Raw genomic sequence first — 22614 nt, forward strand, 5'->3', positions numbered from 1 at the left:
ACTCTCATGCTACCAATGAACTGCTCGTCCATGAAGACACTAATGGGTGTGAGACAAATTGCTTTTGTTTTAAGAGGGTTTTCCTACTCAGCACCTCTTTAAATGGCGTCAATCAAAGGGTGGGAATCCGTCAGCATCCGTCATCGTCTTATTGTATAGGACCCTTAGGTTCTGGGAGGGGAGAATATTTAGTGCTGTACTTTTGACCAGGCAGAGCCATATAGGCCCTGTTCAAAAGTAGTGCACTGTATAGGGAATAGGGTGCCATTTGGGACTCACACATAATGTGCACAGGGTACTGAGGTGACAAGGTTCCAGAGTCGAGACATGTTCCTCCTCAGACTGTGACAAGTCAAGCTGTGGAGCTGGAGAGACATGGCCAACTTTGTCATACACACACACACACACTGAGTCACAACAATACAGGACCAGAGCACGTCAGGGCCCTGCTGTCAGCATCACCCCTAGCTGACGAGGGAGACCTATCAACACCCGCCAGACTTCTGTGGGGGTAGGAGGGAACACAGGCGTAAAACACAAATGATGAGGCCCGCGGGGTCCATTGTGAAAAACATGTTCCCTCATCACAGGTTTTTCCCCATGATCTCTGTCTGTCTGCAGATTGACAGCAAAAGTGGAAGGAGATGAGCTAATGTTTTGTTCTGGCTCAGGGAGCGTTAACTTGCTACCTCGGATAGAACAACTCTACCCAGCCAAATCACATGTCCCAAACAAACCCTCCTTTTTTAGGGTTTGACAGGGTTAGCAGACTCTCTTATGCAGAGTAACTTACAGGAGCAATTAGGGTTAGGTGCCTTGCTCAACAGATTTTTCACCTTGTCGGCTCAGGGATTTGACCCAGAGATCTTTCGGTTACTGGCCCAACGCTCTTAAACCTGCTGTCATCACCACAATACAAGACAATAACCCCACAAGACTGCCCCATGGAGATGTAGAGAGCATGGGATGCAGTTCAATTTAAGCACTCTGCTAGTAGTGCCTATGATGGCATGTGCTCCAACCCAAAGACCAACGAAGAGGTTTAGCGTATACACAATTCAAAGTAAGACATTTCATTTGCACATAAATGTGTTGCAAAACTATAATGGAACTCAAATCCCATACATCCTAGGCCGTCATTGAAAATAAGAATTTGTTTTTAACTGTCTTGCCTAGTTAAATGAAGGTAAAATAAAATAAAAAATGTACTTCTGTTGACTATCCCTTTAAGATTACACGGTAAACCCCGCCCCCAATGTTCCCATCCAGGAAGTAAGTGACCACTATCAGACCAGCTAAATCAACATTTGAAAACAACGATGGGGAACACACTCGCTCATTGACAGTGACTTAGAGATTGATTAAGTTTTCCTGATATCAGCAGCAGACTGTTTTGATCACAAAAAAACATACTCAAGTCCGAAAATAAATGTGTCGCTATAATGTCATTATTGTGAATCGAGGCGATAAAAGTTCACATTTCGATCGGACTGATGGTCTGTAAACGGACTGTATCTCAGTATTTTTTTCAAGACAACTGCAGAAACTATTGTTTGTGCGCTACCAAGGGGATTTTTGCACTCAGGCCTTCCAAGCTAGCCCACGGCCAGGAAAGGCTTGCTAGCTACAATCCTATTTGCCTCTGCGAATTTATGAGTAACGTTCGCTAGCTTTTTACTCGTATGTGTTAAATAAGATGGACACAGACAAGTTTAACTATGTCTACAGTTGTGACTTGGACATTAATGTTCAACTGAAAATGTAAGTATTTTGTTACCGTGGGCTACTTATGGACCATACTTTACAAGTAGCAAGTTAACTATCTCGCTCGCTCCTTAAATGCTCTTCTAGGTTTTAGGCTGGGTCTCAGAAGAACGTTGACATCTGCTGTAAAAAGGGCTTTATAAATACATGTGATTGATTGATGTCAACAATAAACAATATCAGTCAGTGTAGCTATAGCTGGCTACCTAGGTCTTATTATACCTCAGTGACCTAGCTAGCCTACTTATGCCTATAACTGCGTACTGTTAAATGATAGCATGTTGACATCAATTACAATGCACCTCGAGTCTCTGTCTAATACCACTTTACATGCATGAAAAATGATTGCAACACTTGTCCCAAAAGTATCTTATTACATTGCTAGCTGACGTTAGTTGTTTGTCTTCTATTTACCTTAGCGAGCATGGCAACACCATGACTCAACCAGTATCACGGCTCCATAACGTGCCCGGTGAGGGCTCTTATTTGGGAACACGGAAAAATCCGCATTTTCTTGACATCATGCACATTCCAACGGCTCATCTACCTCTCGTGACGTCACTTAACGAGCTAGGCTCCGCTATGGTGGCCTGTAAATAACGTTCATAATTCTCAACAAACAGTGCAGTGCTTCCCGTTAGGCCGTTACACACTGGAATAATAGGGTGATGCGTTTTGTCACAACTTGTCAGGGGACTGTTAACGTTGTCTCAACACCGCAGAATGCACAAAGATATGTTCCGTGATATGCCCTGTCATTTAGCCTAGTGGCAATACAACTAATTTAGCCAAATGTGAACACACTTGCAGGTGATAGATCTGTGGACCTCTAGAGTGTTGATCTACAACTTTTGTCTAGATTTTAGGACTTTGGCTGAGCAGAGTGGCTAAGAATACTGATTCTGAAAGGGAAGGATGACAAGTGATGGTGGTAGTGTCAAACTACTTCCCTCTGTCTGTCTCTCATGATCTCCCCCCTGTACCCCCCCTACAGAGGCAGTTTGGAGGGAAAACGGGAGCAGAAGAGCTACAAGGCCCTGCTGCAGGATCCAATGTTGCGGTTCTCTGGCCTCTACCAGGAGAACTGCTCAGACCTCTATGTTACCTGTCAGGTGTTCGCAGAGGGCAAGCCCCTGGCGCTGCCCGTGCGCACCTCCTACAAGGCCTTCAGTACACGCTGGAAGTGAGTGACACCCAGGCTGTGTCCCAAATGGCAATCGATTCCCTACATAGTGCACTACTTTTGACCAGGTTGGTGCACTATATAGGGAATAGGGTGCCATTTGAGAGCAACCGTAATCAACTCTTTGACCTGGTTGGTCTTTATCTCACATTGTAGACTCATTTCACGATAATATATACAAAATATAATCATCCTTGTGAACTGTTCTGTAAACTTTCTCACTCTCTCTCCTCCCGGTCTCTCCTCCCTATCACCTCTCTCTCTCTCTTTCTCCCTCTCTCCCTCTCTCTCTCCCTGTCTCTCCTCCCTATCACCTCTCTTGCTCTCTCTCCCCCTTCCTCTTTCCCCTTCCCCAGCTGGAATGAGTGGCTGAAGTTGCCAGTGAAGTACCCAGACCTGCCCCAGAGTGCCCAGGTGGCCCTTACTGTGTGGGATGTGTACGGACCGGGCCGAGCCACCCCTGTGGGGGGAACCACCGTCACCCTCTTCGGCAAATATGGGTGAGTCCAAGTCCATCTCAGCAAATATATGTCCATATACTGTATATTGCTGTACTATGGAAGGGAATTGGAATTTCCGTATACTTTCTGAATTGACTGGAATTGACCCCAACCCTAGCTGACGGTATATGGAAGAAGTATGTGGCTATTATTGGGGTGGGGGACAACTCCGAAAGCCAACCAGAACATTGACTGATGCCATCTCCCGTCCCCTCTCCATCTCCCCTTCTTCTCTCTCAGGATGTTCCGGCAGGGCATGCACGACCTGAAGGTGTGGCCGGGGGTGGAGGGGGACGGAGGGGAGCCCACCAGCACCCCAGGGAGGACCAGCAGCAGTCTGGCAGAGGACCAGATGGGGCGACTGGCCAAGGTAAGCACAGGGTCAGGGGTCCCCCTGGAGGGTTTGTTTGGGTTTGTGTGTTTGACGGCGGAGAGAGTGTGTGATGTTCTCCTGTGAAAGGACTCGTCTAAATCACTGTCTATTCCAGGCCCCTGACCTGGAGTTTCTCAGTGATGTGAGTACTAGGGGTTGGAAGGAGGGGAGAGGGGGTCGGAATGCTGGATGTGTATGTAGGCCTGTGTGTGTAGGCCTGTGTGTGTTTGTGTCTATTTCTTTGTTGGTGCACATATTAGGCCCTATAGCTAAATCTTGCTGAATTTGTGTGTGTGTGGCTTGTTAATGTTTGTTAGGAATATGGTGCATCAAATACCCCTGCCATTTTACCAGAGAAACAACTAAGAAGCACCACCTTTGTATAATGCATATAATTAAAATCAGGGATTCCTAAACTCGGTGCTCTGGAGCCCAAGAGTTGCATGCTTTGGATTTTGCCGTAACACTACACAGCTTGTTCAAATTATCAAAGCTTGATGATTAGTGGATTATTTGAATCAGCTGTGTAGTGCTAGGGCAAAAACCAAAACATGCACCCCATGCACCGAGTTTAGGAAACCCCAATTTAAATCTTGCACTAATGTGTCATTAGCCTTTGGTGTGTTGGTTTTCATTTTGCAGTAATTTACTAAGAATTAGACCCACTGACCATTTTATCAAGCTGAAGTCAAAATAAAAGGGATTAATGGTGCCCCATGGGTGTGTCAACTGGCTGTAAATACTGGAAACTGTCTGTACTAAGTTCAGAGTGAGCTCTAATAGCTATAGCGAATGTTGTGCTTGTGTGCCCCTGTCACCCACACTGACTGAGCGGATTGGCTGCTGAGTGTGTTTTCAGTGCTTCCGTTGCACTGGATTGGCCACTGGCACCAAGCTGCGCTCTGATTGGCCGAGCTAGCTTTCTGCATATCTCTGCTCCACCTCGATTGCATCCTTTATTCCTAACCTCTCAATCTCTTCTCCTCTTTCTTTCCCTCCCTTCCCTCCATCCCTCTTTCTTTCTCTCCTTCTAGCTGACCAAGGCCCACCGGCAGGGTCACATGGTGAAGGTAGACTGGTTGGACCGCCTGACCTTCAGAGAGATAGAGATGATCAACGAGGTGAGTTAGTAGAGAATCTGAGGTCAGTTTTTTTTAAATCATTGATGCCTTATACTGTAAACCATACACACTCACAATCACCTAAACGTACGTACGTATCCCAACCGGAGGCCATTGATTACAGGCAACATCCGTATCGAGCTAAAGGCTAGAGCTGCCGCTTTCAAGGAGCGGGAGACAAATCCGGACGCTTAGAAGAAATCCCGCTATGCCCTCAGACGAACCATCAAACAAGCAAAGCGTCAGTACAGGATTAAGATTAAATCCTACTACACCGGCTCTGATGCTCGTCGGATGTGGCAGGGCTTGAAAACTATTACGGACTACAAAGGGAAACCCAGACACGAGCTGCCCAGTGACGCAAGCCTACCAGACGAGCTAAATGCCTTTTATGCTCGCTTCGAGGCAAGCAACACTGAAGCATGCACGAGAGCACCAGCTGTTCTGGATGACTGTAATAACGCTCTCGGTAGGCGATGTGAACAAAACCTTTAAACAGGTCAACATTCACAAAGCCGCTGGGTCAGACCGATTACCAGGAGGTGTACTCAAAGCATGCGCGGACCAACTGTCAAGTGTCTTCGCTAACATTTTCAACCTCTCCCTGACCGAGTCTGTAATACCTGCATGTTTCAAGCAGACCACTGTAGTCCCTGTGCCCAAAGAAGAGAAGGTAACCTGCCTAAATGATTACCGCCCCGTTGACTACAGCTCAGCGTTCAACACCATAGTGCCCACAAAGCTCATCACTAAGCTAAGGACTCTGGGACCAAACACCTCCCTCTGCAACTGGATCCTGGAATAGCTGACGGGCCGCCCCCAGGTGGTATGAGTAGGCAACAACATGTCTGCCACGCTGATCCTTAACACTGGGGCCCCTTGGGGGTGCGTACTTAGTCCCCTCCTGTACTCACTGTTCAACCATGACTGCGTGCCAAATACGACTCCAACGCCATCATTAAGTTTGCTGACGACACAACGGTGGTAGGCTTGATCACCGACAACGATGAGACGGCCTATAGGGAGGAGGTCAGAGAACTGGCAGTGTGGTGCAAGGTCAACAACCTCACCCGCAATGTGAGCAAAATAAAGGATCTGATCGTGAACTACAGGAAAAGGCGGGCCGAACAGGCCCCCATTTAACATCAACAGGGCTGTAGTGGAGCCCCGAACTATCATGGTCCAAACATACCAAGACAGTCGTGACGAGGGCACAACAAAACCTTTTCCCCCTCAGAAGACTGAAAGGATTTGTCATGGGTCCCCAGATCCTCAAAAGGTTCTACAGCTGCACCATCGAGAGCATCCTGAGCGGTTGCATCACCGTCTTATATGGCAACTGCTCGGCATCTGACCGTAAGGTGCTACAGAGGGTAGTGCATACGGCCCAGTACATCACTGGGGCCAAGCTGCCTTCCATCCAGGACCTATATAATAGGCGGTGTCAGGGAAAGCCCATAAAATTGTCAGAGACTCCAGTCACCCAAGTCATAGACTGTTTTCTCTGCTACCGCACGGCAAGCGGTACCAGAGCGCCAAGCCTAGGACCAAAAGGCTCCTCAAAAGCTTCTACCCCCAAGCCATAAGACTGCTGAACAATTAATAAAATCCCCCCCCCCCGGACTATTTACATTGACCCCCCCTTTTGTACACTGCTGCTACTCGCTGTTTATTATCTATGCATAGTCACTTCACCCCTACCTACATGTACAAATTACTTCAACTAACCTGTACCCCCTGTATATAGTCTTTATTCTTGTGTTACTTTTAAAATTTAAAATTTAAACTTTAGTCCATTTGGTAAATATTTTCTTAACTCTTCTTGAACTGCGCTGTTGGTTAAGGGCTTGTAAGTAAGCATTTCACGGTAAGGTCTACACTTGTTGTATTCGGCGCGTGTGACAAATAAAGTTTGATTTGAACAGCCTCATCACAGATATGTGTGACACATAACATGACGTACTTTATATGTAAAGGCCATCGCTCATTTCTGCCGAGACCTCTTTAAAAAAATCTAAAGTCAGTCAGCCTCTTATGTTTGTGTTCCCACAGAGTGAGAAGCGTAGCTCCAACTTCATGTATCTTATGGTGGAGTTTCCTCGTGTCAAAACTGGAGAAAAGCCTGAGTACAGTATTGTCTATTATGAGAAGGTAGGTATATATGTATATATATATACATACACACACATACATGGTTGTGACATTTGAGCTGTTGTCATAATTCTGAAAGGGATTGATTGGTTGATTGCCGTGGTGATGTGTTAGCTGATTGGCTGGCTGACTGACTAACTACTCCCCCTCCAGGATGGAGATGACGCCTCACCGGTGCTCACCAGCGCTGACATCGTTAAAGTCCCTGACCCTCAGATGTGCATGGTAAGAGACACACACACACAGGGTTAGAATGGAGATTTGTTTTATTTTCAACATATCAATATTACCATACATGTATTGAGTTTAATGTATTAATCATTTATAATGTCCCTCTGCCCCTGCCATAGGAGAACCTTGTGGAGAGCAAGCACCATAAATTGGCCCGTAGCCTTCGGAGTGGCCCGTCGGACCACGACCTGAAGCCTAACGCTGCCACACGAGATCAGCTCAACGTTAGTACCATTAGTCAACCACAACTGTATGTGTGTCTGTGTGTGATTTTAGCAGTAGGCTCAATCTCGTGTGTATGTCTCTCTCTACAGGTCATAGTGAATTACCCTCCGACCAAGCAACTGAGCTCAGAGGAACAGGACCTGGTGTGGAAGTTCCGTTACTACCTCACCACTCAGGAGAAGGTGTGTGTCCTGCTAAGTTTGAAGTCCTTTCATTGGTTGTCCTTTTTAGTCCATTTTATTTGTGATTTAAAGTATGTAGACACACAACACAGTATGTGCATGTTTATAGCAGAATACATTTCCATACAAAATGGAAACAAAGTTGGACAGCATCTAGGGCCCATCGAGTTCCTGACCTCGTAACCTGACCAGGGAAGAATCCTAGATTAGCATTGTCCCAGTATAACTGGGGCCCTGAGTTATTCTTGGTTAAGTCACAGGGTCAGGAAAAACCCAGAGCCCTATGTTCACCACAACAACACTCAAATACACTCCATGAGTGTTGACACACTTGTCTAAGCTAATTACCTAAGAGCCCCTCTTCCCTCTCCCCTCCAGGCACTGACTAAGTTCCTAAAGTGTGTGAACTGGGCGCTGCCCGGGGAGGCTAAGCAGGCCCTGGAGCTGCTGGGGAAGTGGAGGCCCATGGATGTTGAGGACTCCCTAGAGCTGCTCTCCTCCCAGTTCACCAACCCCACCGTACGACGCTATGCTGTGACCAGGCTGCAGCAGGCCGACGACGAGGTAGCTTGCATGGGGCGGTGAAGTGTTGGGTTGTGTGAGTGAGTGGGGGAGGGGGAGTGACACAGCAGAGCCATGTACACTACCGTTCGGGGTCACTTAGAAATGTCCTTATTATTAAAGAAAAGCACATTTTTTGTCCATTAAAATAACATCAAATTGATCAGAAAAACAGTGTAGACATTGTTAATGTTGTAAATGACTATTGTAACTGGAAATTGCTTTTTTTATTTAATGGAATATCTCCATAGTGTACAGAGGCCTATTATGAGCAACCATCACTCCTGTGTTCCAATAGCACGTTGTGTTAGCTAATCCAAGTTTATAATTTTAAAAGGCTAATTGATCATTAGAAAACCCTTTTGCAATTATGTTAGCACAGCTGAAAACGGTTGTTCGGATTAAATAATTAATAAACCTGGCCTTCTTTAGACTAGATGAGTATCTGGAGCATCAGCATTTGTGGGTTCAATTACAGGCTCAAAATGGCCAGAAACAAACTTTCTTCTGAAACTCGTCAGTCTATTCTTGTTCTGAGAAATGAAGGCAGAGTTCCTCTGTCCAGTGTCTGTGTTCTTTTGCCCATCTTAATCTTTTATTTTTATTGGCCAGTCTGAGATATGGCTTTTTCTTTGCAACTCTGCCTAGAAAGCAAGCATCCCGGAGTCACCTCTTCACTGTTGACTTTGAGACTGGTGTTTTGTGGGTACTATTTAATGAAGCTGCCATTTGAGGACTTGTGAGGTGTCTGTTTCTCAAACTAGATACTCTAATGTACTTGTCCTCTTGCTCAGTTGTGCACCGGGGCCTCCCACTCCTCTTTCTATTCTGGTTAGAGCCACTTTGCGCTGTTCTGTGAAGGGAGTAGTACACAGCGTTGTACAAGATCTTCAGTTTCTTGGCAATTTCTCACATAGAATAGCCTTCATTTCTCAGAACAAGAATAGACTGACAAGTTTCAGAAGAAAGTTATTTGTTTCTGGTAATTTTGAGCCTGTAATCGAACCCACAAATGCTGATGTTCCAGATACTGAACTAGTCTAAAGAAGGCCAGTTTTATTGCTTCTTTAATCAGAACAACAGTTTTCAGCTGTGCTAACATAAAATGATAAACTTGGATTAGCTAACACAACGTGCCATTGGAACACAGGAGTGATGGTTGCTGATAACAGGCCTATGTAGATATTCCATTGAAAATCAGCTGTTTCCAGCTACAAATGTCTTTACAACATTAACAATGTCTGATCAATTTGATGTTATTTTAATGGACATAAAAATGTGCTTTTCTTTCAAAAACAAGGACATTTCTATGTGACCCCAAACTTTTGAACGTTTGTGTGTGTGTACATGTACTACACACACACACACACACACACACACACACACACACACACACACCTACGTATCGTTCTCCCTGTGCTCCAGGACCTGCTGATGTACCTTCTCCAGCTGGTCCAGGCTCTGAAATATGAGAACTTCAACGACATCCAGTGTGGGCTGGAGCCAGGAGGCAAGCGGGACAGCCAGGGCCTGGCAGAGAGCTCCACCCTGGGGGACCTAGACAGGTTAGAGGGGGGTCAAGGTGGAGGGTTGAAAGTTGTGACCGAATCAGGGAAAACTCTGGCCCTAATTCATAGCCTAGGACCCTGAGTTTATTCTGGTCAGTTAGCCAGTGTTGGACAGGGGAAAAAAGCTCCTGGCCCCTAGATATGTCTGGTGTTGGTTGTCTGCTGTGCTATTTAACTGTGTTCTAACAGTGCAACATGAACTGTCTGTATGTCTCCAGTTCCCAGATCTTGACTGCTCCAGCAGTGCCCTCACCTGTCCCGAATGGAAAGGAAGGGGCGGACAGTGAGAATCCCGAGGTAAAAAGTGTACAGGAGAAGGGGAAAGGACAGACGTTTATTTGTCTGACGAGAGAGGTAGTAATGTTTGTTCTGTGTTTCTACAGCAGGACCTGTGTACCTTTCTCATTTCCCGTGCCTGTAAGAACTCAACACTGGCCAACTACCTCTACTGGTGAGGATCAATTAGTGTGTGTGTGTGTGTGTGTGTGTGTGTGTGTGTGTGTGTGTGTGTGTGTGTGTGTGTGTGTGTGTGTGTGTGTGTGTGTGTGTGTGTGTGTGTGTGCGCATATATAAACACGTGTGTACTAAATCTGTGTGTGCTCCCTCAGGTATGTAATAGTGGAGTGTGAGGACCAGGACACCCAGCAGAGAGACCTAAAAACCCACAAGATGTACCTCAACGTCATTGGGAGGTTTAGCCAAGCGCTGCTCAAGGTTAGACTTTCAACGTGCCTCATATCTTACTTCATCCTTCCGTTAATTGACATTTTCAGGACTATGAATTTGCTTGTGCAGTGAATGATACGGTGCAGTACGTTGGAAAAACCGCCAAGCAAGTATTTTTGCTTTGGTAACCATGAGTATAACTAATTTCCCCCTCTTTCATGATCTTACTTTCTTCTCTGTACTCTCTCTCTCTAGGGTGATAAGAGTGTGAGGGTGATGCGGTCTCTCCTGGCATCCCAACAGACGTTTGTGGACAGACTGGTGCAGCTGATGAAGGCCGTGCAGAGAGAGAGCGGCAACCGCAAGAAGAAGGTACGAGAGACCAATGACGCACACTTTACACTCCTCCCTCTGTCAGTCCGTTTTCTTCCGTTGTGGTTCCCAATGAACATGACCCAGGTCTTCCCTGCGACTGGTGTTTACGATTGCTGGTTGACACTGGCGCCCCCCCCCCCCCCCCCCCGTGTTTCAGACGGAGCGACTGCAGGCTCTGCTGGCGGACAATGAGAAGGTGAACCTGTGTGAGATTGACCCCATCCCGCTACCTCTGGAACCCTCGGTCAGAATCCGAGGCATCGTACCAGACACCGCCACGCTATTCAAGGTGCACCATCTCTCCATCGCTGGCTAATTCTACCTTCTCAACGCTATCCTTCCTCTCCTCCTTCCATTCCTTCTCCTCTCCCTCTTGAACGTATCCCTCCTTATTTTCATCTTCTTCCTCCTCCTTCCTCCTCCCTTTCTCTCCCTCTTCTTTGGTTGTGCTATGTAGCAGTTGCTTTTGTATGTGCTGCTATGTTTGTCTGCTAATGTGCCTTTTTGTTCTACGTGTCCTTATCTCACCTCTGTATGTCTGCGCGTGTATTATAGAGCGCCCTGATGCCAGCCAAGCTGATCTTCAAGGCGGAGGACGGGGCGATGTACCCGGTCATCTTTAAACACGGAGACGACCTGAGACAAGACCAGCTCATTCTACAGATCATCTCTCTCATGGACAAGGTCAGACACTAGTATTATTGCCATGTCATTACCGTAGGAACAAAGTACTGTATTTATTATTATGGACGTGGTCAGAAACTAGCATTATTGCCGTGTCATTACCGTAGAAACAAAGTACTGTATTTATTATTATGGACGTGGTCTGAAACCAGCATATTATTATCATATTACCTTACTACAAACTTGCTGTACGTCGCTTTGGATAAAAGCATCTGCTAAATGACTGAAATGTAAAGACACAGGCTGTTGTTTATATTTCAGCCTTGCCTAGAAGGTTCTAGAGAAGGTTAAGAGTCGGTGTAGTGTGAATTATGTAAATTCTCTCTCAGTTGCTCAGGAAAGAGAACCTGGACCTGAAGTTGACACCTTACAAAGTGCTGGCTACAAGCACCAAGCATGGTGAGCACCACCGATGTAGCTATCGATTAGAATACTGGGTCAGGGCATGTGTGAAGTGACCTCTGACCTGTGTGTTGTCCTTCCTCCAGGGTTCATGCAGTTTGTTCAGTCAGTGCCTGTGGCTGAGGTCCTGGCCACTGAAGGAAACATCCAGGTAGAATTGACTGTATCCATGGCTAAGAGACTTAACATGATTTGCTATGTAAGGTGTTTGTCTAGCATTTTTGCTCTGTGCATGTCTGTGCAGACACGTCTTGTGATGTCTTCTCTGGCCTAATTTGTTGTAAGCGATTGTGTTATTATTATACTTAAAAAAAAAACTATTTAGTAAATATTTTCTTAACTCTTATTTTTCTTAACTGCATTGATGGCTTGTAAGTAAGCATTTCATGGTAAACCTGTTGTATTTGGCGCATATTACAAATGCCATTTGATTTGTGTAAGACTCCTCTCTCTCTTCCTGTGTCTCTCCAGAGTTTCTTCAGAAAACACGCCCCCAGTGAAAAGGGGCCCTATGGCATCAGCCCTGAGGTGATGGACACCTACGTCAAGAGCTGTGGTGAGTCTACTACCAATAACACCCTCCCACCGACCAATCCCTGGCCTTGGCGTGGGCTCATTTTAAAGTGTGTTTTGGGATGACACATCTTTTTTTTTGTCTTTCCTCTACTCTTTCTTGTTCCAGCTGGTTACTGTGTCATCACATACATCCTGGGTGTAGGAGACAGACACTTGGACAACCTGCTCCTCACAAAGACTGGTGAGTCTATAGGAATTATGTTGTGTACCTCCAACACCCTATGGTTGGATTTCTACCATACGTTGTCTGATCCATTAGTCCTTTCCTTCAAATGCTGCTCCACTCTATTCTGTGTGACTGATGACACTTTGTGACAACTGCTGTTGTAAAAAAGGGCTTCATGAATACATTTGATTGAATACCTTTCCACCTTCCGTTTTTCAGGAAAGTTGTTCCACATAGACTTTGGCTACATCCTGGGTCGTGACCCCAAGCCCCTGCCTCCTCCTATGAAGCTGAGTAAGGAGATGGTGGAGGGGATGGGCGGCATGCAGAGTGAACAGTACCAGGAGTTCAGGAAACAGTGTTACACTGCCTTCCTACACCTCAGGAGGTCGGACACACACGCGTTTACACAGGCAGCTCAATTCTGATCTTTTGCCACTAATTGGTCATTTATATCAGCTGTGATGAACCTTTTTTAATTTCTCTTTCTTTCTCATCCCTGTCTCTTCAGGTACTCTAACCTCATCCTAAATCTGTTCTCTCTCATGGTGGATGCCAACATTCCCGACATTGCCCTGGAGCCTGACAAGACTGTTAAGAAGGTGTGTGTGTGTATTTCATTTCGCTATGTTGTTTAGCGAATGGTTATGTGAATTGTAAGAGTCCCATTTTGAATGGGACGTTCACTGAATATTCTGTCTCCTCCCCCTCCCAGGTGCAGGACAAGTTTCGATTGGACCTGTCGGATGAGGAGGCGGTGCATTACATGCAGAGTCTGATTGACGAGAGTGTGGGAGCTCTGTTTGCTGCTGTGGTGGAGCAGATACACAAGTTTGCCCAGGTGTGTGTCTCAGCAGGGGTTTAGTATGTGTGTGTCTCTCTCTCAGCAGAGGTTTAGTCTGTGTCTCTCTCTCAGCAGAGGTTTAGTCTGTGTCTCTCTCTCAGCAGAGGTTTAGTCTGTGTCTCTCTCTAAGCAGAGGTTTAGTCTGTGTCTCTCTCTAAGCAGAGGTTTAGTGTGTGTGTCTCTCTAAGCAGAGGTTTAGTGTGTGTGTCTCTAAGCAGAGGTTTAGTGTGTGTGTCTCTAAGCAGAGGTTTAGTGTGTGTGTCTCTAAGCAGAGGTTTAGTGTGTGTGTCTCTAAGCAGAGGTTTAGTGTGTGTCTCTCTAAGCAGAGGTTTTGTGTGTGTGTCTCTCTCTCTCAGCAGAGGTTTTGTGTGTGTGTCTCTCTCTCTCAGCAGAGGTTGTGTGTGTGTGTGTCTCTCTCAGCAGAGGTTTAGTGTGTGTCTCTCTCTCAGCAGAGGTTTAGTGTGTGTCTCTCTAAGCAGAGGTTTAGTGTGTGTCTCTCTAAGCAGATGTTTAGTGTGTGTCTCTCTAAGCAGAGGTTTAGTGTGTGTCTCTCTAAGCAGAGGTTTAGTGTGTGTCTCTCTAAGCAGAGGTTTAGTGTGTGTCTCTCTAAGCAGAGGTTTAGTGTGTGTCTCTCTAAGCAGAGGTTTAGTGTGTGTCTCTCTCTCAGCAGAGGTTTAGTGTGTGTCTCTCTCTCAGCAGAGGTTTAGTGTGTGTCTCTCTCTCAGCAGAGGTTTAGTGTGTGTCTCTCTCTCAGCAGAGGTTTAGTGTGTGTCTCTCTCTCAGCAGAGGTTTAGTGTGTGTCTCTCTCTCAGCAGAGGTTTAGTGTGTGTCTCTCTCTCAGCAGAGGTTTAGTGTGTGTCTCTCTCTCAGCAGAGGTTTAGTGTGTCTCTCTCTCTCAGCAGAGGTTTAGTGTGTCTCTCTCTCTCAGCAGAGGTTTTGTGTGTGTGTCTCTCTCTCTCAGCAGAGGTTGTGTGTGTGTCTCTCTCTCTCAGCAGAGGTTTTGTGTGTGTGTGTCTCTCTCTCAGCAGAGGTTTAGTGTGTGTGTCTCTAAGCAGAGGTTTAGTGTGTGTGTCTCTAAGCAGAGGTTTAGTGTGTCTCTCTAAGCAGAGGTTTAGTGTGTGTCTCTCTAAGCAGAGGTTTAGTGTGTGTCTCTCTAAGCAGAGGTTTAGTGTGTGTCTCTAAGCAGAGGTTTAGTGTGTGTCTCTCTCTCAGCAGAGGTTTAGTGTGTGTGTGTGTGTGTGTGTGTCTCTCTCTCTCTCTCTCAGCAGAGGTTTAGTGTGTGTCTCTCTCTCTCTCTCAGCAGAGGTTTAGTGTGTGTCTCTCTCTCAGCAGAGGTTTAGTGTGTGTCTCTCTCTCAGCAGAGGTTTAGTGTGTGTCTCTCTCTCAGCAGAGGTTTAGTGTGTCTCTCTCTCTAAGCAGAGGTTTAGTGTGTCTCTCTCTCTAAGCAGAGGTTTAGTGTGTCTCTCTCTCTCAGCAGAGGTTTTGTGTGTGTGTCTCTCTCTCTCAGCAGAGGTTTTGTGTGTGTGTGTCTCTCTCTCAGCAGAGGTTTATTGTGTGTGTCTCTAAGCAGAGGTTTAGTGTGTGTCTCTCTAAGCAGAGGTTTAGTGTGTGTCTCTCTAAGCAGAGGTTTAGTGTGTGTCTCTAAGCAGAGGTTTAGTGTGTGTCTCTCTCTCAGCAGAGGTTTAGTGTGTGTGTGTGTGTCTCTCTCTCTCTCTCAGCAGAGGTTTAGTGTGTGTCTCTCTCTCAGCAGAGGTTTAGTGTGTCTCTCTCTCTCAGCAGAGTGTGTGTGTGTCTCTCTCTCTCAGCAGAGGTTTAGTGTGTGTGTGTCTCTCTCTCTCTCAGCAGAGGTTTAGTGTGTGTGTGTGTCTCTCTCTCTCTCTCAGCAGAGGTTTAGTGTGTGTGTGTGTCTCTCTCTCAGCTGAGGTTGTGTGTGTGTCTCTCTCTCAGCAGAGGTTTTGTGTGTGTGTCTCTCTCTCAGCAGAGGTTTTGTGTGTGTCTCTCTCTCTCTCAGCAGAGGTTTTGTGTGTCTGTGTCTCTCTCTCAGCAGAGGTTTAGTGTGTCTGTGTCTCTCTCTCAGCAGAGGTTTGTGTGTGTGTGTGTGTCTCTCTCTCAGCAGAGGTTTAGTGTGTGTGTGTGTGTGTGTGTGTGTGTCTCTCAGCAGAGGTTTAGTGTGTGTGTGTGTGTGTGTGTGTGTGTCTCTCAGCAGAGGTTTAGTGTGTGTGTGTGTGTGTGTGTGTGTGTGTGTCTCTCAGCAGAGGTTTAGTGTGTGTGTGTGTGTGTGTGTGTGTGTCTCTCTCTCTCAGCAGAGGTTTAGTGTGTGTGTGTGTGTGTCTCTCTCTCAGCAGAGGTTTAGTGTGTGTGTCTCTCTCTCAGCAGAGGTTTAGTGTGTGTGTGTGTGTGTCTCTCTCTCAGCAGAGGTTTAGTGTGTGTGTGTGTGTGTCTCTCTCTCAGCAGAGGTTTAGTGTGTGTGTGTGTGTGTGTGTGTGTGTGTCTCTCTCTCAGCAGAGGTTTAGTGTGTGTGTGTGTCTCTCTCTCAGCAGAGGTTTAGTGTGTGTGTGTGTGTCTCTCTCTCAGCAGAGGTTTAGTGTGTGTGTGTGTGTGTGTGTGTCTCTCAGCAGAGGTTTAGTGTGTGTGTGTGTGTGTGTGTGTGTGTCTCTCAGCAGAGGTTTAGTGTGTGTGTGTGTGTGTGTGTGTGTGTGTGTCTCTCAGCAGAGGTTTAGTGTGTGTGTGTGTGTGTGTGTGTCTCTCAGCAGAGGTTTAGTGTGTGTGTGTGTGTGTGTGTGTGTGTCTCTCTCTCTCAGCAGAGGTTTAGTGTGTGTGTGTGTGTGTCTCTCTCTCAGCAGAGGTTTAGTGTGTGTGTCTCTCTCTCAGCAGAGGTTTAGTGTGTGTGTGTGTGTGTCTCTCTCTCAGCAGAGGTTTAGTGTGTGTGTGTGTGTGTCTCTCTCTCAGCAGAGGTTTAGTGTGTGTGTGTGTGTGTGTGTGTGTGTGTCTCTCTCTCAGCAGAGGTTTAGTGTGTGTGTGTGTCTCTCTCTCAGCAGAGGTTTAGTGTGTGTGTGTGTGTCTCTCTCTCAGCAGAGGTTTAGTGTGTGTGTGTGTGTGTGTGTCTCTCTCTCAGCAGAGGTTTAGTGTGTGTGTGTGTGTGTCTCTCTCTCAGCAGAGGTTTAGTGTGTGTGTCTCTCTCTCAGCAGAGGTTTAGTGTGTGTGTCTCTCAGCAGAGGTTTAGTGTGTGTGTGTGTGTGTGTGTGTGTGTCTCTCTCTCTCAGCAGAGGTTTAGTGTGTGTGTGTCTCTCTCTCAGCAGAGGTTTAGTGTGTGTGTGTGTGTGTGTGTGTGTGTGTCTCTCTCTCAGCAGAGGTTTAGTGTGTGTGTGTGTGTCTCTCTCAGCAGAGGTTTAGTGTGTGTGTGTGTGTCTCTCTCTCAGCAGAGGTTTAGTGTGTGTGTGTGTCTCTCTCTCTCAGCAGAGGTTTAGTGTGTGTGTGTGTCTCTCTCTTTCAGCAGGGGTTTAGTGTGTGTGTGTGTGTCTCTCTCTTTCAGCAGGGGTTTAGTGTGTGTCTCGCTTTTAGCAGGGGTTTAGTGTCTCTCTCTCTCTCAGCGGGGTTTAGTGTCTCTCTCTCTCTCAGCAGGGGTTTAGTGTCTCTCTCTCTCAGCAGGGGTTTAGTGTCTCTCTCTCTCAGCAGGGGTTTAGTTTGTGTGTGTGTCTCTCTCAGCAGGGGTTTAGTGCCTCTTTTAGCAGGGGTTTAGTGTGTGTGTGTGTCCCTTTCTCTCTCTCAGCAGGGGTTTGTGTGTGTGTGTGTCTCTCTCTGCAGGGGTTTAGTGTGTGTCTCTTAACGGGGGGGTGTGACTGACAACATTCCGCTTAAAAGGCAGCGCGCAAAATTCAAATATTTTTTTGAAATATGTAACTTTCATACATTAACAAGTGCAATACAGCAAATGAAAAACTTCTTAATCTACCCATTGTGTCCGATTTCAAAAAGGCTTTACAGGGAAAGCACAACGTATGATTGTTAGGTCAGAGCCTAGTCACAAAAACACAACCATTTTTCCAGCCAAAGAGAAGTCACAAAAAGCAGAAAGATTAAATTAATCACTAACCTTTGATCTTCATCAGATGACACTCATAGGACTTCATGTTAAATAATACATGTATGTTTTGTTCGATAAAGTACATATCTATATCCAAAAATCTCAGTTTACATTGGCGCGTTACGTTCAGTAATGTTTTGCTTCCAAAACATCCGGTGATTTTGCAGGGAGCCACATCAATTTACAGAAATACTTATAATAAATATTGATTAAAGATACAAGTGTTATTCACAGAATTAAAGATATACTTCTTAATGCAAACGCTGTGTCAGATTTTAAAAAAACTTTACTGAAAAAGCAAACCATGCAATCTGAGTACAGCGCTCAGACAACAAAATCAAGCCAAACAGGGAATCCGCCATGTTGGAGTCAACGGAAGTAAGAAATAGCATTATAAATATTCACTTACCTTTGATCTTCATCAGAATGCACTCCCAGGAATCCCAGTTCCACAATAAATGTTTGATTTGTTTGATAAAGTTAATCTTTGTCCGAATACCTCCTTTTAGTTTGCGCGTTCAGTACACAATCCAAACTCACGACGCTTGATCACTAGGGGCAGACGAAAAGTCAAAGTTCCGTTACAGTCCGTAGAAACATGTCAAATGAAGTATCGAATCAATCTTTAGGATGTTAACAAATCTTCAATGTTCCAACCGGAGAATTCCTTTTGTCTTCAGAAATGCAAGCTGACTCTAACGTGAATGCGCGTCACCAGCTTGTGGCACTCTGCCAGACCACTGACCCAAAGAGCCCTCATTCCCCCCTCCTTCACAGTAGAAGCATCAAACAAGATTCTAAAGACTGTTAACATCTAGTGAATGCCTTAGGAAGTGCAATATGACCCTATAGACACTGTGTATTCGATAGAGTTGAACTACAAACTACAAAGATTTCCCACTTCCTGGTTGGATTCTTCTCAGGTTTTCACCTGCCATATTTTCTGTTGTACTCAGACAAACTTCAGAGTGTTTTCTATCCAAATCTACTAATAATAATAATAATAATAATCTTTCAACAATATTAGCAACTGGGACTGAGTAGCATGCAGTTTACTCTGGGCACGCTTTTCATCCAAACGTGAAAATGCTGCCCCCTATCCCAAACAGGTTAAACATACATGTATCATGAAAGATCTACAGTACCAACAGGATGTGTGAGATAACTAGCAGCGTTAGTTCTGGTGCTTTGGGCAAATCACAATTTCGCAAGGGGACATTTTGACATTTTTTCTTTTGAATTTTACCCCTTTTTCTCCCCAATTTCGTGGTATCCAATTGTTAGTAGCTACTATCTTGTCTCATCGCTACAACTCCCGTACGGACTCGGGAGAGACTAAGGTTGAAAGTCATGCGTCCTCCGATACACAACCAAACCAAGCCGTGCCAATGTGTCGGAGGAAACACTGTGCACCTGGCAACCTTGGTTAGTGTGCACTGCGCCCGGCCCGCCACAGGAGTCACGGACATCCCTACCGGCCAAACCCTCCCTAACCCGGACGACACTAGGCCAATTGTGCGTCGCTTCACGGACCTCCCGGTCGCGGCCAGTTACGACAGAGCCTGGGCTCGAACCCAGAGTCTCTGGTGGCACAGCTGGCGCTGCAGTACAGCGCCCTTAACCACTGCGCCACCCGGGGGGCCTGGACCCAATTCTTAATCGAGCATCTGACCAATTACGCAAGACTTTAGTTCTGGGTTAACCGAGATTGCTACCTACAATTAATCAGTAGTGTTTATTTATAACGCTGCATTTTAAATAGTCTTTTGCCAATAATTGTGCGTTGTAGATGTGAGGGTCATCTAACAGTGGTGTCTCCCATCTCTCCTCCAGTACTGGCGCAGATGAGAAGGACCATCTGAACAATGGATGAACAGACAGACAGGAGGGGTTGTATCCATAGTAACTCAGTCCCGACACTCCCCCGCCCTTGTGTGAGATTGAGGATCCATCCAGGACACTGCTGAATAGAGGCCAACCTCTACTGCAAAAACAAAACAATGACTGATGTTTTCATTTTGTATATATTATATATAGATATAAAACTAATGGCCAAATAAAAACCATGTTGATACAGTGCAACACTGGTGTTGCCTTGTCTTGGAGTTGTGTTTTAGTGCGTTTACACACACATCGCATTCCCAAAATAATCTGTTGGGACTTGTGTGGTATAATGGCTAACGTACATGATTAACATGTCTGGCCGGCTATATCCATTGAGCAGCAACACATAGTGGGATGGTTATGATGGGGGGGTGAGTTTATCCTGTGTAAGAGATGAATCACCAGGTCATTATGTAGAGCTGAATGTAATTTATCATGGTTATAAAGGGCAACATGCGGTTTCTGGCTTTTGTATTTCAACAGAGGACTTTTGAAACCCCGTCACCATACAAGGGCCATTTAGTTTAGAACACATTGGTTTCATCCTAAATCTAGGTCAGTCGAAGACGCTGTAGCTGGAGATGACAGGTGGTTAGTTGTGTGGTTCTGTCATGTTTGATCTGACACCCTGACCAAGGGCAACAATTTGTTTGAAAGGAATAGACTTTTCTATTGTAATCTTTGTAAGTTGCTTTTTAGACAGATCTTTCTTATACCTCAAAACATGACACTACTACACATTGCATGTACACTTCTGCATTTTAAGGTACCAGGACTATGAATTTACCATCGCAGGTGGAATTATAACACTTTAGTTGCTTTTTATTTTATATACAAAAGAACAGTAGTACTCATTGTACTTGTATTTTTTTTAAGGTAATCCATTTACAACTGGTTAGGAAATGAAAAACAAAGCAAGATATTGCACTATAAACACTTCAAAATGACAAACATTTATTGTTCACTCAATTTACATTTCCTTATGGTGTTGGAATGGGAACTATACATAAAGAACATCAGCAATTACACTTATCTAGCATTACACAACAAAGTCTTCAAGCTGATCTCATTGTTGCTCATTTCAAGCAGTTTTTATTAGGCTTGTGGGTGGTGGTTTTTTTTCAAGCTCTGCTGTGCTCACATATACATCTTCCCCCTCCTCTCTGGTTAATATGAAACTTGACATTCACAGAACAGGATGCACCTGAATGGAAAGCAAGGGTATCATGTATTCACTTTCAGACACTAGCAGACTGTTTCAGCTGACCCATGAATTAGTCATTTTCGAAAAGGTCACACTGTTGACAGTGGCGATTTTAGCATGTAAATCTTGGTTGGGGGACAAACAAAGAAAATGTGGGATGCATGCCAGCAAAGCCTCAACACTGAACAATACATTAATTGCACTATAACAGTGACAAACGGTGCATACATAAAGCTGTCCCAACACCTTACCACTGCTACACCTGGCTATCAGCGGAGCCTTGTCTGCCAGCGAAACAATTCATTCAGCCTCATTTACTTCATTTAAAATAAACATGGCTGACTTGCTTAAAAAAAAAAATGTCAGCTTGCTTAACTGACAATTGAGATATACAAACTATGGCATAAGGGGACAAGTGGATGAGAGGCAATCCGTGATTTTGATTTTCTTTTTTTTTATAAATGTATGACTGAGCTAGGATGGACGTAGTCATAACTACTTGTTCAACCCTTTTGAAATGTACAGTGACAGAATTCAGAACACGGGCGTTCTTAAGGTATTCTCCCTGTACACCAAGTCAGAACTTTTAGGATAAATAAAGGGGGCATATAAGCAGACAATGAAAGCTCTTACAATATTCAATGATTACATTTCTCAAAAACAGGTTATAGGCTCAGAACAGAATGGAAAATTAAGAGGGAAAAATTTAGCAAATTATTTCATACACTTAGTATTACTTTCTTAGCTACGGTATACATATCTCCCTGGCATATTACATCATTTATGCAGCAGCATATAAGACATTTTTGGACTCACCTTATTGTGCTGTGCTCAGCTGCAGAGCTAGCCAGCACACACCAGTGAAGAGTGAGCCACAAAGCGACCATTTTGGATCAGGTTTCCGGTGAATTGACTGCAAATACAAGTTTGCTCCAAAAACCAAAGTTCAAGGTTAGATGCAATACCTGTTGGATGCCTGAGAAGTAACTTTTATGATTGGCAGGTAAACACACTGCTTAGTTTGGACTCATGATACAACCCCAATATTAGACCAACAACATGAATCAAAATCCTCCAGACAGTGATATTATTATGAGCCATACGCAGGCTATGTGGTTTCAAGGAACTATAGGGCCAATCACTGTTTCCCATCCAACGTCTCCTCTGTCCCCCCCCCCCGAATGTTCTAATGTTCCGGAAAAAGTGCACCACCAGTGAAACGAGAGGCATGAGAGAGATGTTCCCCTAACCTCTGCGCTCTTCCCCCAGAATGAGATGTCAGACACAGGAAAGAGAGTGGGGGTCAGGCCAGAGATGGGATGGGGCAACAGTGAGTCAGAACCAAGGCAGAGAGAGGGGGGAGAACAACCTATTATGACACAGAAAAAGAGCAGAAAAGACAGACTTGGCACAGTAGACAAAGGACATTTAAAGGGGAGTCAGAATAATAAACCCCCTTAGGTAAAAAAATAAATAAAAAAAGTGCCATCTAGAACCTAAAAAGGTTTGTCGGCTGTCCCCATAGGATAACCCATTGAAGAACCCTTTTTGGTTCCAGGAAGAATAGTTTTGGTTCCGAAAAGGGTTCTCCTATGGGGACAGCCGAATAACCCTTTTGAAACCCTTTTTTCTAAGAGTGTATGTGTTTATGATTGCACCGTCCAGTATTGTCCCTGTTATGGTTGACCTTGGTAAGGTGCTGGACCATACAACAGTCCTGTTGGAACTGAAACTGTATGTCTGTAAGCTGAGGGAAAAAAATTACAATTTTCAACAAAAATGGTCAATAAAGTTTTTGAACTCCTCTCAGCACTGTGGAGTTCATAGGAATATGTTAAACATGGCATTGTGAGTACTGCAGTGCAACATT

The 22614-nt window shown here is 45.2% G+C and overlaps 1 protein-coding gene across 2 annotated transcripts; it reads left to right on the forward strand.

Moving 5' to 3' along the window:
- The first annotated feature begins 1302 nt into the window (after window positions 1-1302).
- Window positions 1303-19738, forward strand: LOC139378904 (phosphatidylinositol 3-kinase catalytic subunit type 3). Of its 2 annotated transcripts, XM_071121497.1 has the most exons (26): window positions 1356-1761; window positions 2759-2947; window positions 3304-3447; window positions 3688-3817; window positions 3936-3962; window positions 4855-4941; window positions 6994-7092; window positions 7246-7317; window positions 7443-7547; window positions 7638-7730; window positions 8109-8294; window positions 9717-9856; window positions 10078-10156; window positions 10243-10310; window positions 10468-10573; window positions 10781-10897; window positions 11058-11189; window positions 11456-11584; window positions 11914-11983; window positions 12073-12137; window positions 12458-12542; window positions 12669-12743; window positions 12948-13116; window positions 13240-13330; window positions 13444-13569; window positions 19490-19738. In XM_071121497.1, exons 1-26 carry the CDS (start codon window positions 1697-1699, stop codon window positions 19502-19504), a joined length of 2664 nt encoding a protein of 887 aa, XP_070977598.1. In that variant the 5' UTR covers window positions 1356-1696; the 3' UTR covers window positions 19505-19738. The 2 variants fall into 2 exon arrangements, with proteins under 2 accessions (XP_070977599.1, XP_070977598.1); XM_071121498.1 differs by lacking the exon at window positions 3936-3962 and having other exon boundaries at window positions 1303-1761.
- The last annotated feature ends 2876 nt before the right edge of the window (window positions 19739-22614 follow it).

This window comes from Oncorhynchus clarkii, chromosome 21, assembly GCF_045791955.1.
Source record: "Oncorhynchus clarkii lewisi isolate Uvic-CL-2024 chromosome 21, UVic_Ocla_1.0, whole genome shotgun sequence".
NCBI lineage: Eukaryota > Metazoa > Chordata > Actinopteri > Salmoniformes > Salmonidae > Oncorhynchus > Oncorhynchus clarkii.